Source organism: Balaenoptera ricei, chromosome 6 (assembly GCF_028023285.1).
Source record: "Balaenoptera ricei isolate mBalRic1 chromosome 6, mBalRic1.hap2, whole genome shotgun sequence".
In the NCBI taxonomy this organism is placed as follows: domain Eukaryota; kingdom Metazoa; phylum Chordata; class Mammalia; order Artiodactyla; family Balaenopteridae; genus Balaenoptera; species Balaenoptera ricei.
In genome coordinates this window covers 91,499,861-91,514,816 of record NC_082644.1, presented here as the reverse complement: position 1 = coordinate 91,514,816, position 14,956 = coordinate 91,499,861, and the positions used below count along the sequence as shown (strand labels likewise).

At 39.9% G+C, this 14,956-nt stretch overlaps 1 protein-coding gene across 2 annotated transcripts in view; it reads right to left on the bottom strand.

Annotated features, from left to right (window-relative positions):
• Window positions 1-135: 135 nt before the first annotated feature.
• The window catches only part of TMEFF1 (transmembrane protein with EGF like and two follistatin like domains 1), a 146,007-nt gene continuing 131,186 nt past the window's right edge, over window positions 136-14,956 (bottom strand). For both annotated transcript variants that reach the window (XM_059925191.1, XM_059925186.1), the window contains 3 exons: window positions 14,258-14,381; window positions 3,771-3,929; window positions 136-280 (listed from right to left, as the gene is read on the bottom strand). In XM_059925191.1, the coding sequence (XP_059781174.1) occupies window positions 196-280; window positions 3,771-3,929; window positions 14,258-14,381 (368 nt within the window). In that variant the 3' untranslated portion in view covers window positions 136-195. The remainder of the gene's footprint in view (window positions 281-3,770; window positions 3,930-14,257; window positions 14,382-14,956) is intronic.

Below are 14,956 nucleotides of genomic sequence, written 5' to 3'. Positions count from 1 at the left end.
CAATTTCTGTATTTAAAAACATAAAACAAAGACTACTAAACAGTCCAAAACTGTTGTAGCTGAATATTCTAAATACAAGCCAACAGTACTACACTAAAAATGTCCAAAAATAAGGCCTCTGAAATAAATATTTCCATTCTTTAAAAAAAGACAAATGTACATCACATGGTCAGTGTACATATAAAAGTCATCAGTTTAAACCATTCTGGATGATGTATCTGAAGTAAAATGACCTAGGTTTTGCTTCTGTCGTCGTCCTCTATTGTTTTTAGGGCATTTTCTGTTGAATTAAGAAAAAAAAAAAAAGAAAAATGTCATTTTGTTTAGGATGTTTCAAATGTTTCCAGAGTAACACACACTTCACACGTAAAGCCATATTGCATGTGACCACATGAAAGGGAAACAGACGCTATTTGATGAGAGACCAACATGTCAGACTGCCATCTTCTCTATAAAGCTGGGAGGTGAGAGGGTTAGATATATGATGCAGGTATGAATACAAATGAAACTCACTCCTGGGGTCTCCCCTGTTGCATGTGAATCCCCGAGAGGAATCCCCACCCTTCTTCTGGGCTGGCGGCTCCCAAGACACAGTGACTGCTAACATATAAACAGAAAGGCTCCTGGCTTATGTACTTTCCCTGAGCATGATGACACGCCCAAAAATGACAAGGACAGCTTCAATGAAGGAGAAATCAGGAAGAAATGTGCTTATTAACCTCAGATCAGAATACACAGGAAATGCCTAGCGATTTTAGACAGTAACTAAGAAGAAGTCATTCCACACCCTGCTAGGGCACACCACAGAACCCAGAATAGAACTGCCCTCCGGGGCATGAGGGATATTCCTCGACTCTGCTCTCACTGTTCCGTACATGTTCCTCCGCGGGGGTATAAAGCTCATGGTGCCGTCACTGCTCTTGTGCCTGCCCCCACTAGAAATGCAAACATATCAGCTCTCACTGTGCACAAAGTGCTATGCTACACAACATGGAATAAAGGGACTGAGATGAGTTCCAGTAATTCTGAGTTTGGGCTCTGCTAGAAACTAGCTGTGCAACCTCCTCTTCCTATAAGCAAAATATTAAAGTTGGACGAACCTCAAAAATCTCTGCCAGCAAGGAACTTATAATCTAATGGAAAGAAAGTCTTGAGAGAATGAGTGCTTCTACTGTAAGGTTCCAGGTTTTTATTCAGTTTCAAAGAGCACTACTTTGTCTTGACTTAAAAGCCTTGATGGTAACGCTTCCATCTTACATACTGTTTTTCACAAATTTTATCTTACTCATGCTCATAAAAACACTTGGAGGTAGACAGTGATGGAATCATCTCCATTTCATAAATGGGGACACTGGTTGAGAGGGCAAGCAACCCTCTGCAACTGTCACAAACTCACCTTGACATTGGACAAGTTCCAACTTCCCAGGACCACGGTTTTTTCATCTATACAATAAAGGGGTTTGGCTAAGGTGATGTTCAACATGAAAGGAGATTACAAGCATAAAAGAAGAAAATTTCACTTATGCAGTCTTGATAAGTGGGTCAGTGAGAACATCCTTTTAAAGGAAGATTCCTCATATGTAACAGCCACCCCAGGATAAGCGAACAGCTGTCCCGTAATGGACTATGTGGGAGAGGCACTCCTTAAAAATGCAATGCAGATAAGTCCAAGTGCATAATTATAATATCCTAAATCCACATGAGCAAGACATTCTAGAGGAGAAAATGCCACAATAAAAAGCCCTCAGGGAGAGATCTATGATAAATTCAATGAGATGACCCTTCAGACATAGAGATGGAGGGCAGTGAAGACACTGTAACGCAGTTAAAAATAAATATGTGGCAATGCTGACATGTCTGTGAAGGCAGCAAATGCATTTGGGGTATAAACTGGGGGGGTTACTACCTTGAAAACTACTTGCCGGGTATCTTTAATTTAGTCGTTGAGGATTACAGCACAGTGAGAATCATAGCAGAGAGTTGGACAAAACGCTGGACAGGATTTGTAAAAGGGCTGAACTATCTCTGTGATCTTGGCTAAGATACTTCCCATCCCAGGGCTCCAGTTTCCTCACTTCTCTAGAATGAAAGGGTTGAATGCAAAATAACTTCCTGCTGACTTTAACATCCTTTGATCTTAAAGATGGCACTATCACTGGGCCTCAAAATCTTCCCTTACCTTTACCTTATTACCTTATTTCTTTCGTTCATCTTCCAAATCATCTATTACTCCACTCCTGCTTTACTCTAATAATGTCCCAAATGGTCTCCCCCAACCTCACATTTTCTCTCCTCTGGTGAATTTTTCAGATGACACTCAGATTAATGCTCTGGAAAAATGGGTCATACCAAGTCCCTCCCCCGTTCCAAAACCCTGAACCACTACAAAATCAGGTTTGAACCTTGCTCCCGTGCAATGGTCATACTTGGCAAATATATTTCCCAAGATGACTCAACATAGACCCTCCTCCTCTTGGTGGTTCAGTGGAAAGAGGAATGATTTAGGAAATGAGGCAGCACCAAATCCAAATCCAGACACTTCCACTTGCTATCTGGATGACTACAGGCAAATTACTTAACCTCTGAGCCTATGTTAAATAGCCAGAGGCAGCCCTGCTGTTACATGGTAGTTTTTTTTCCTGTTTTCTCTTTGTGCTGTCATTATTTTTTATAATATTATGTCTCTACTTTAATCTACTGTCAAATTTTATACTCAGTAGTCTTGCCTAAGGGCAGATCATCTGTTCTACAGAATAAAGTCCACTGGCTTTAGTGCTTAAATTTTATGAAAACTATCTGCTACTCAGAGAATATTTTTTATCATTTCTAGATTTATCATTTTAGCTCCAGATGGCTGAGACCACTGAAGATCTGCTTCTATCCAGACTTTGGATAGAAGAGCCATAAATCCATTATGGCCTGCCAATATCTGCACTTGATAAATTCCAACCCTCTGCCCAGAATAATACAGAAAAGTATAGAGATGATGTTTATGGGACTCTGAACCAAGCCTTAAAGGAGGTAGGACAAAGCAAGCAAGAAGAAAAGACATGAGACTGGGAAGCATAAAGACAAGATGAACTTAATTTGCTTTGACTTCTCCCAGGTCCAGTTCCGTTCTGACTTACATATTTCCACTCAGCCTGGAAAACACCCATTTTTAGGCTAACTGCACTCCAAATATGTCCTTTAGTTTGGGGGTTAGTTATGATAAGCTCCAACAGTTTTAGTTATGATAGAGAATTTTGAAGTTTAATATTTATGACTGTATTCCAGAAAATGAAGTAATGTTAAGACAACATATAAAAAAGCAGTTTTCTTTAACCTCTGATTTCTTCCCTTATTATATTTACTATGGATAAAGTATATTCTTAGGGCATAAGACCTAATCAGTTCTGCAGGACTTAAAAAGTTTCTGCATGGCTCTTACGTGCATGTGCAGACCATTCTGCTACCATCGCTGTCCCTAAATTCAGTGCTTGAAGCACACACATAGTTCTAAGATCTCGAAATTCCTTTAAGCCACTGAATATCCTCACGCTTCCTCTGCTTGCAGCCTGTAACCCTGGGAGTGAGTTCTTGACCAAATTCTAAAGCAGCACGACACTGAGAGGTCAGACCTACATGGAAACCTTAGAGAACTGATCCTAGGATTTCTTCCTAATAGGCTGGTGGACGTAAAGTCCCTATCATTTTGAGTGTTTCAAGGTTTTTCTTTAACAGCCACCCACCTCTAATTGAAAGTTGGTGTTTCTTAGGCCATTACCTACCTTGTTATGCACATGACAATTGCTACTATAATGGCAATCTGTACAGCTCCAATAATTGCTGCAATAAGAACATGAGTGAGCTTTTGCCTACTTGGCACTACATAGAGAATACTAAAGTCTGTCTTTTCACAGTGCTGTCCAGTGTAACCAGATTCACATCTGAAAAAGGGAAAAAAAGGATTCCTATAAATTTCAATAATTCCAGGTTTTAAAATTAAAACATACAAAAGAATGACACACTTAAACAAAAACAGCAAATCAGACACTCTCCCACCATCTAAAAAAAAACATTGCCATCATTGTATTTCTTTCTACTCTTTCTAATATGACTATTTTATAAAGTGCTTCTTCCACTTATCATTATATCACACTAATTTTAAAGCTGCTAAGTAGTCTTTATACTACTTTATTACTGCCATTTAAAAATGGATTCACAATATCCCATTCAGTGGCTATAATACAGCTAACTTATCTAGTTCTTGCTCTTAGACATATCAGTTATTTTCCATTTTTCAGAATTATGAATTAGGTGTGGTGGATATTATGATGAATGCTCACTTTTCTATATTTAGTGTTATCCCTTAGGCTAGATACTTGGAAGTGGGATTATTGAATAAATAGGTATAAACATTTACAGTTCTCTGAACATAACACCAAATTATATTCAAGTTACTTTTCAGTACACATAATATAATCATTTAAAATGCAGAGGGGGAGATGAAAATAAGTTATTAATGACAGAAACACAGCCAAGCAGTCAAATAGCTGCGAATCTTAGAAATTATCTGAATTCCAATTAAGAGTAAATAAAAAGGCGACATCAGGTGATGATAGTAACTTGACAGGGGGAAACATTTAAAATACTTAATAGAAAATTCACATTTTTTAGTTGACAGAAGCAAAATGTGTATATTAGCCAGCCTTCGGTTAGAACTGATTAATAAAACATCTGACGTATAAGGATATTTATTAATGACCCACACTTCATTACAAAAAAAATTTTTTTTAATAAAACACACATAGCAAGAAAGAAACCTGGAAGCAAGTAAACAGGGGAAGCCAGGGGTGATGTGAGTCCACCAATCCTACCCTTGAGGTTCCTAGCCGCCTGCCAGAAGGTTGCACACTCGGTTCTAAGCTTCCTAGCAGACAAAAAATAGTAGTACAGTAGATATACAGATCAGAAAACATAATTGAGAGCCCATAAATACACCCATACATCTATGGTCAACTGATTTTCAACAACGGTGCTAAGACAACTTGATGGGAAAAGAACAGTCTCTTCAACAAATGGTGCTGGGACAATTGGGCATCCACATACAAAAGAATGAAGCTGGACCTCTTTCTCACAACATACACAAATTAACTCAAATGGATCACAGATCTAAATGTAAGAGCTAAAACTACAAAACTCTTGGGGGGGGGGGGGGAAGGAAAGTAAATATTCATGACCTTAGATGAGGCAATGATTTCTTCATATGACAACAAAAGCAACAACAAAAAAGTTAAATTGGGCTAAATCAAAATTAAATCTTTTGTACATAAGGACACTACCAAGAAAGTGAAAAGATAACCCACAGGAGAAAATTTTTGCAAACTATGTATCTGATAAGAGACTGTATCTAGAATATATTAAAAAAACTATTAAAATTCATTAACAAAAAGACAAAAAAATACAAAATAGGCAAAATATCTGAATAGACATTTCTCCAAACAAGATAGATAAATGACAAATAAGCACTAACATCATTAGTCATCATGGAAATACATATCAAAACCACGGTATGATGAGGTATCTAATATACCCATTAGAAATCAAAAAGTCAGATAATAACAAGTGATGGCAAGGTTACTGTAGAGAACATAAAATGATGCAGCCACTTTTGATAATAGTCTGGTCGTTCCTCAAAAAGTTAAACACAGAGTTAGCATTTAGCCCAGCAATTCCACTCCTACGCAATTACCCAAGTGAAATTAAAACATATGTCCACACAAAAACTTGCAAAAAATTATTCAAGGCAGCATTATTCATAATAGCCAAAAAGTGGAAACAGTCCAACTATTCATCAACTGGTAAGTGGATTAAAAAATGTGGTATTACCCATCCAATGAAATATTCAGCCACAAAAAGGAACAAAATACCAATATATGCCACAACATGGATAAACCTTGGAAACAGTATGCTAAGTGAAAGACACAGAAGACCACATATTATATGAATATAATCCACTTAAATGAAATGACCAGAATAGATAAATCTATAGAGACAAAGTAGATTATTGGTTGTCTAAGGCTGAGGAGGATGGGGAGATTTGGGAGTAATAGCTAAAGGGTATAGAGTTTCCTCTTGGGGTAATGGAATGTAAAACTGACTGTGGTGACTGCACAATTCTGTGACTATACTAAAAACCATTGGATGAAGGAAAGAAGGGGAGAGGAAAGGAGGGGAGAGGAGAGGAGGGGAGGGAAGGGGAGGGGAGGGCAGGGAGGGGAGGGGAGGGGAGGGGAGTGAGGGGAGGGGAGGGGAGGGGAGTGAGGGGAGGGGAGGGGAGAAGGAAAGGGGGGGGAGAAGGAAAGGGGGGGAGAAGGAAAAGGAAATGGAAAAGGAAAAGGAAAAGGAAAAGAGATAAAATCACTGATACAAAATACAATCTCCACAAAATGAAATCAAGCCAGTTGTTCAAAAGAATCACAGTAACTGGACAACTACATGTAAAAGAATAAGATTAGAACATTTCCTCACACCATATGCAAAAATAAACTCAAAATGGATTAAACCTAAGCATAAGACCTGAAAACCACGAAACACCTAGAAGAGAACATAGGCAGAACACTCTTTGACATAAATCGTAGCGATATTTTTTTGGATCTAGCTCCCAAGGCAAAAGAAATAAAAGCAAAACTGAACAAATGGGACCAAATGAAACTTAAAAGCTTTTGCACAGCAAAGGAAACCATAGACAAAACGAAAAGACAACCTACTGAATGGCAGAAAATATTTGCAAATGATATGACTGATAAGGAGTTAATACCAAAATATAAAACAGCTCATACAACTCAATATCAAAAAAAAAAAAAAATCAGAAAATGGGCAGAAGGGACTTCTCTGGTGGTCCAGTGATAAAGAATCCGCCTTACTATGCAGGGGACGCAGGTTCGATACCTGCTCAGGGAACTAAGATCCCACATGCCATGGGACAACTAAGCCCGCATGCCACAACTACTGAGCTCAAGCGCCTCAACTAGAGAGACTGCGTGCCACAAACTACAGAGCCCACATGCCCTGAAACCTGCGTGCCACAACTAGAGAGAGAATACCCACACGCCACAGCTAGAGAGAAGCCGCGCACTGCAACGAGGAGCCCTCGCGCCACAACGAAAGATCCCGCATGCCTCAACGAAGATCCCGCGTGCTGAAACTAAGACCCAATGCAACCAAAAAAAAAAATAAATTTTAAAAATTAAAAAAAAAATGGGCAGAAGACCTGAAGAGACATTTTTCCAAAGAAGACATACAGATGGCTTACACATGAAAAGATGCTCAACATCGCTATTTATTAACAAAATGTAAATCAAAAAAACAAAAAAAAAAAATGAGATATCACCTCACATCTGTCAGAATGGCAATCATCAAAAAGTCCACAAATAACAAATGTTGGCAATGATGTGGAGAAAAGGGAACCCTCCTACACTGTTGATGGGAATGTAAATTGTGCAGCCACTATGGAAAACAGTATGGAGATTCCTCAAAAAACTAAAATAGACCTACCTTATGACACAGAAATTCCACTCCTGGACATATATCCAGAAAAAAACAAAAACACTAACTTGAAAAGATACATACATCCCAATGTTCATAGCAGCACTATTTACAATAGCCAAGATACAGAAGCAACCCAAGTGTGCATCAACAGACAAATGGATAAAGATGTGTTTTATGTATGTACAATGGAACACTCCTCGGCCATAAAAAAGAATGAAATTCTGCCATCTGCAGCAACATGGAAGGACATAGAGAATATTATGCTTAGTGAAATAAGTCAGAGAAAGACAAATACTGTATGATATCACTTATTTGTGGAATCTAAAAAAATAAAACAAATGAATGTAGATAGCAAAAAAGAAACAGACTCACAGATATATAAAACAAACTAGTGGTTACCAGTGGGGAGGTGGAAGGGAGGAGGAGCAAGATAGGGGTATGGCATTAAGAGATACAAACTACTATGCTTAAAATAGATAAGCAACAAGGATATATTGTACAGCACAGGGAATTATAGCCATTATTTTGTAATAACTTTTAATGGAGTATAATGTATAAAAATACTGAATCACTATGCTGTATACTTGAAACTAATATAATATTATAAATCAATTATACTTCAATTTAAAAAAATAAAGAATCACGTTACTATTTTCAGTAAATTTAAGGGAACTTTATCTCATTAGTCCTCACTTAAAGAGGGTACTTTCTGGGAATTCCCTGGCGGTCCAGTAGTTAGGACTAGGCGCTTTCAGTGCCAAGGGCACAGGTTCAATCCCTGGTCGGGGAACTAAGATCACCACAAGCCACGCGGTGTGACCAAAAAAAAAAAAAAAAAAAGGAGAAATAATATAGCTGCAATAAATTCAATAATGAAGTCTCATAGGATTATTTAAAATAATGTCTTTCATGGTAGGCTAACAGCCAAAACTCAAAGCTCAGTGAAATAAAAATAGTTCCATAGGGAGCTATAACAATGTCCTAGTTATTCAGCTCTCTGACACTTTAGCTTAACCCAAAGATTAAAAATCAGAATATCAAAAAGAATGTATAGGCCATATATGATTCAGGCAATCCTCCCTGGACATTATTTTCTGCACCTGACTTTAGGGTTATACTCTCCAAATACCCAGAGTATTAACTTCTAGGTTAGCACTACTTCTTCTGTTGCTGATTAAAGGCAGATCCAGACATTTGGTCCTCTACTGCCTATTCTTTCATCCCCATACCCTCCATAGTAATCTCATTCACTCCCATGGCCTCATGGGCTGACTCATTCACTCATCCATTTAACAAACTGATTGAGCACCTGACATGTGCCAAGTACTATAACGGGCATTTGGGATACATCAGTGAACAAAGATCTCTGGCCTGTCTACCCTCTAGTCAGGGAGGGAGGGTCAAGAAACACGATAAGCAAATTAAATGGTTATGTTAGAAGGTGACATGTACTACACAAGAGAGAGAAGAGAGAGAACTAAGGGATAACATGAGTGCCAGGTATGGGCCAGGAAGGGAGGACTGCAACTTTAAGTAAGGTGGTCAAGGTAGGCTTCAGTAAGAGACATGTGAGTAAGGATGTGAAAGAGGTCAGGGAGTTTGCCATGTGGACAAGTGGGAGGACAGCATAGCAGGCAAAGGAAGAGTCAGTGCAAAGGCCCTGAGGTGGGAGCATGAGTGCATGGTTTGTCCAAGAAATAGCAAGTATGGCTGGAGTGGGCCAGCCGAAGGGAAGCAGGGGACCAAGACAGAGAGGTGAAGGGGCCCACCTGTGAAGTTCTCCTCATACAGAAGATGGAGGAGCTGCTGGAAGGGCATTAGCAGAAGAAGGATATGAACTCACTTTCATTTTAAAAGTCTCACTCTGGCTGCTGTGTTGAATATGGACTATTTAGGATACAATCAGGAAGGCTACTGCATAATGCCAGAGGGGAAAAATGGTGCCTGGACTAGGAATGGCAGTGACAATGATGAGAAGTAATCAAATTCTGGATATATTCTGAAATAGAGCGAACAGGACCCCTCAACTGACTAAATATGGAGTATGACAGAGAGAGAAGTCAAAGATGTATCAGAGGTGTTTTGTCTAAACCAATGAAAAGACGGAGTTGGCATAAACTGAGATGGAGAAGTTATAGATAGAATAGGTTTACGGGAGGGTAGACAGATCAGGAGATCAGCTTAGGTCCTGTTACCTTGGGGTGTCAGACAACCATGTGAAAATGGCAGTGCTGGAGAGAGATCTGTGAGTCCCACATTGAGGAGAGAGGTCTGGGGGTCATTAGCATACGTCATGTAAAGCCCTGAGGCTGGATGGAATCACTAAGGAAAAGGACCAGGACTGGATCCTGGTGGTACACCAACACTGAGAGACCAGGAAGCAAAAGAGGACCCAGGCAAGAAGGCTGAAAGGAATGGCCAGTGAGGTAGGAGAAAACCAAGAGAGTGTCGTCCCAGAAGCCAAGTGAAGAATGCCTGTCACACAGGAGGTCAAATGCCACTGATCGTTCAAAAGTAATTTAACGGCTTCCCTGGTGGCGCAGTGGTTGAGAATCTGCCTGCCAATGTAGGGGACACGGGTTCGAGCCCTGGTCTGGGAAGATCCCACATGCCGCGGCGCAACTAGGCCCGTGAGCCACAACTACTGAGCCTGCGCGTCTGGAGCCTGTGCTCTGCAACAAGAGAGGCTGCGATAGTGAAGAGGCCCACGCACCGCGATGAAGAGTGGCCCCCGCTTGCCGCAACTAGAGAAAGCCCTCGCACAGAAACGAGGACCCAACACAGCCAAAAAAATAATAATAATAAATAAATTAATTAATTAAATATGTTATAAAAACGTTGTTTCAGTAAGGTGGGCAAATCTATTCTCTTTCACTCCATCTTGGTTGAAAGCTGAAGTCTTGGATTGCCTATCATCTTAAAAAAAAAAAAAAAAAGTAATTTAAGACTCAGAATTGACTAATGAATTTAGTAACAAGAACAGTCTCAGTGAAGTGCTGGGTGGCAAAAGCCTATTGGGGTGGATTCATGAGAGATGGGAAGTGAGAAACTGGAGACAGACTATAGACAACTGTTTTGAGTTCTTCTACAAAGGAAAGGACAGAAATGGGACAGTAGCTGGGAGAGGTAAGAATGAGAAATATCTTTCAAGATAAAAGAAATAAAAATATATTTACAAATATATTAAAAAATATACGTACACAAGAATATATGATAAGAAGAAAAAGGGGGAGCACTGCTGGCAGTGATAGTAAAAAGTCTGTGGGCATTCTCCTCATCTTGCTTCAGTTTTCTCAGTGAACTTGGAAACAAGATCATCAGCTGAGAGTGAGGATGAGAGAGGAGGTGTTGACAGTCTGAAGAGAGGGGTGACGGTGTAAAGCAGTCACCTTATCTAGGAGAGGATGAATGGACCGCAGTTATAGAGTGACTGCCGGCAGCATACAGGGCCCACTGAGTATAAAGGTCAGTGAGACCAGTCAGTCTGGTGGGTGTAGGTATACAGCAGGCGGGAAGCTGGAATGAACCTGGATTATAGTTTTGTCAAGTGAGTATATGATGAAGCAAGAGAGGGACTGCAAGGATTGACCACGAGTTAGGCTGAGTAAGGAGGCGAAGAGGACATGCAGGGTGAGAGATCAATCAATTGGAGGCCCAGTGGGGTGGAAGGACTGCTGAGTAGGAATTAGAAGGGATATGCTAGAGATGGAATGATTCCCAAACACACCTTCAATGTGCATCTGTCTCATGAGTTCCAAAACCACAGATACCCAGTAGCCTACTAGGTAAGGGGATACCCCACAGGCACCTGAGACCAAGCATTATGAAGCTCAGTACATCATGTCCCCGCAAACCTCCTGCCCCCATTCTCTTTCCCTACTCAATTTTGCATCAGCCAGAAACCCGGGAGACTCTCTTGATTCTTCTTTCCCATGACCCTCCACCAACTCCCACATTCCCATCTTCATACTCAACTGGTCACCAAAACCTATGGATTCAGCCACCTATTTTCTCTCTGCAACTTATCTCCTCATCTCATTCCCACTACAACTTCTTTACTTGGTTCAGGCTCTCACTCCTCACTCATACACAGTCTCCTAACATTAAGTCTTCTAATCCATTTTTCACCAAGCCACCAGGGTGGCTTTCAGATCTGACCACATCCTTCTTATTTAAATCCTTAAATGGCTTCTCACTGCCTTTAAGACAGAGGACAACCTCCTGGGTTGGCACAACTGTCCCTGTAAGACCTGCCCCTCCTCCTGCAATGTCCTCCATGCCCCCTTCAGGTTGAAGTGCTTTTTTGAAGTCCCAAATCACCTCATGCATATCTATGTATGATAGCATTTTTCATATTATATTTTAATTGTGTATTATTTTTCAGTCGTTGCCACCAGACTGTATGTTTTGTTGAAGGCTAGATCCATGTCATATTTGAATTTGAGACCCCAGTGCCAGGTAGGATTTGGTACAAAATAGGCAATAAATAAACAAACTAATGATGGGATAATGCTAAAAGATTTTAACCTAATAATAGGACTGTGCCTAAAGGGCGTTTATCCCTGCCTGTTTACTGCTACTCAAACACATACACCTACCAGTGGAAATGCACGTGATACTATGGCCTGGTTCTTGTGGACACTATAAATGCTTAGACTAAAAAAAAAAAGATCACCTGCTTTTTGGAGTTACAAGAATGCAGAAAAGAGATTCTGTAGCATTTAAGAAACACCTCTGGTCTGAAGAAGAGGGAAAAGTTGGCCATCATCACATGTCATTCAAAAACTATTTACTGAGTAGCTACTGGAAGCGGCCCTGTGCTAGGCACTAGGGAGAGAGTGGTTAGCAGAGCAGAGTCCCTAACCTAATGGTGCGTACAGTCTAATAACATCAATTGCTATTTCTTAAACACACATTGTGTAACAGGCATTTTGCTCAGCACTTTGCATACACTAGCTCATTTAATTTTAACAACACTAGGAAACAAGTACCATTACTATTTTTTCTACAAATAAGGAAAATGAGGCTTAGAAATTTTAAGTAACTTCCAAAGGGCATAGCCAAAAACTGGCCAGTCCGATATATCTGATTCCAAAGCCTTTAACTACTAAACCATTCAGTCTTCTTTTTTTTTTTTTTTTTTTAACAAATTTGGTCTATTCTTCAGTTCTCTTTTCTGTTTTTGTTTTTTTATTTTATTTTATTTATTTTTATTTTTGGCTGTGTTGGGTCTTCTTGCTCCATGCAGGCTTTCTCTAGTTGTGGCAAGCGGGGGCCACTCTTCGCCGCGGTGCACGGACTTCTCACTGTGGTGGCTTCTCTTGCTGCGGAGCACGGGCTATAGGCGTGCAGGCTTCAGTAGTTGTGGTGCACGGGCTTGGTTGCTCTGCGGCACGTAGGATCCTCCCGGACCAGGGCTCGAACCCGTGTCCCCTGCATTGGCAGGCGGATCCCCAACCACCGGACCACCAGGCCCCCATTCAGTCTTCTTACTGTCAATGAGTAAAATACTACAAAGTGACCTGGTATCACTTCATTATCAGGACATCATCCTCTCTCATCCCTCAGTGTTAGGTATCTTAAAAGACACTCTATCCTAAGAGGACAACACGATCTGATCTTCTTTCAAGGTATGTATGTCACTGTGAGACAAGTATGAGGAATCCACTGTATGATTTTATTTTAAAACTGGTCTGTTCTCCCTTGCATGGCTGTATTTTCAATGTTCAGGAAAAGGGGTGGGGTGGGGGGGAGGCTGGTGCTAGCTCCTTCAAAGACAAGAAAACCTTTCAATCAGGAAGAAGCGGAAAGCTTAACAAAGAATTCTTAATAACCATTAAAACAGTTTATAGTGTTTTGTTTTGTTTTATTTTTTAAGGAGGAGGAGAGTGGGGCAGCAGGGGAAAGAGTCAGGAGAATGGAGCTAAAGGAATAGAGGAACCAGGAGACCTGGTTTCACACAGCTTTCTTTTACTTCTTGAGAGAAAGATTCACTGGCCAAACTGCAGGGGGGCAGGAGTGAGCAGAATGAGAGCAATCTCCCTCAGTCTGGAAACATTGCCTGGCCCACTAGACCATTCTGAGGTGGAGGACAAGCTCCCAGAAGCAGCGGCAAGAAGTGTTATCAGCACAGACACAGAAGAGCAAAAAGCACAAAGATCATCAGGTTGAGTATCAGGAAATTTGAGACCTAGTTTTGTCTCAGCTCTATTCCTAACTTGCTACTGAGTTTGAACAAGTCACATAGCCTCTCTGGAATCACACAGCTGAAGATTCACACCCTTTCTGTTACCATCTCTCATATCACACCTGATTCTACATCCACATTCCCTTATTTTTAGAAATCTATTTTACTATAAATTTTATTTGAGTTACATGTCCTCGGTTCTTAACACATTCTCTAGTCCCTCAAACCACTCCGTGATAGATTGCCTAAAAACCAAAATAATGTTGGTTTATGGCATATTTTTATATTAAAAAATACATAGCATAATATTAAAAATGTTAAGTCCATCTCAAAACCCTAATAGAACATCTGTTTTTGTTTTTACATATTACTTGCCAGTTTTTTCCAAATGATGCTGCTAATTTATTTTTTAACTCACCTGCAAATAAATACTACCTCTTAGTAATATTTTTAATCCACATTTCATTGCATTCTATAGAGCAGTGACCAATGATGGAAAAAATGTCTCACCTCTGATCTGGAGGTACTCTGACTTACCTACAAGAAGCCTTCTGAGTAGAATAAATGAATTCACATTTTCCATGGATGCAGTAACCATTGAGGTTTTCAGGGCAAGGCATGTGGTTTCCAATATAAACATCTTCCCTTTGATCACTAGCATCTTACAAGAACATAAAACAGGTCAATAAGCAGTGAAAGCAAACTGAAAAATATGGACTTTTCAAAGGTTCTAAGGCAACAAATAAATTCACCCCTTGCTGGGTAATTTGGAAAGGAAATGTATCAGATAGGAGGCTGGACAAAAACCAGGGTCTCATTATGCCACAAACACAGCAGGTAGGCTCTTTAGACTCAAAGCATTTAAAAATATTTGCAGGATGTGACCACTGTGGGCTACTGCTGTTTAAAAACAATCTGCCAAAAAAAAAAAACCAAAAAAAAAACCTTCAACATCTTTGCTATAAAAATAAATGTTACTTCCAAAAGAAATCTCACCTCTGTGACAGAGAGATGGTGTATACAGCATTGGCTTTTGGAACACTGACTTACTGTAACCATTCACCTTGAGGCTATGAAACTGAGGCCAAAGAACACTGGTATGGCAGAGAACAAGTATGAGATTCTGAAATTTTAGGGTAAAAGGTTTATTTTGGAATGAAAACTATCCAGCATACTGATTTTTTCCCAAATGAAAATAGTTTTGCTGTTCTTTTTATATAGCTTTTCTTCATATAT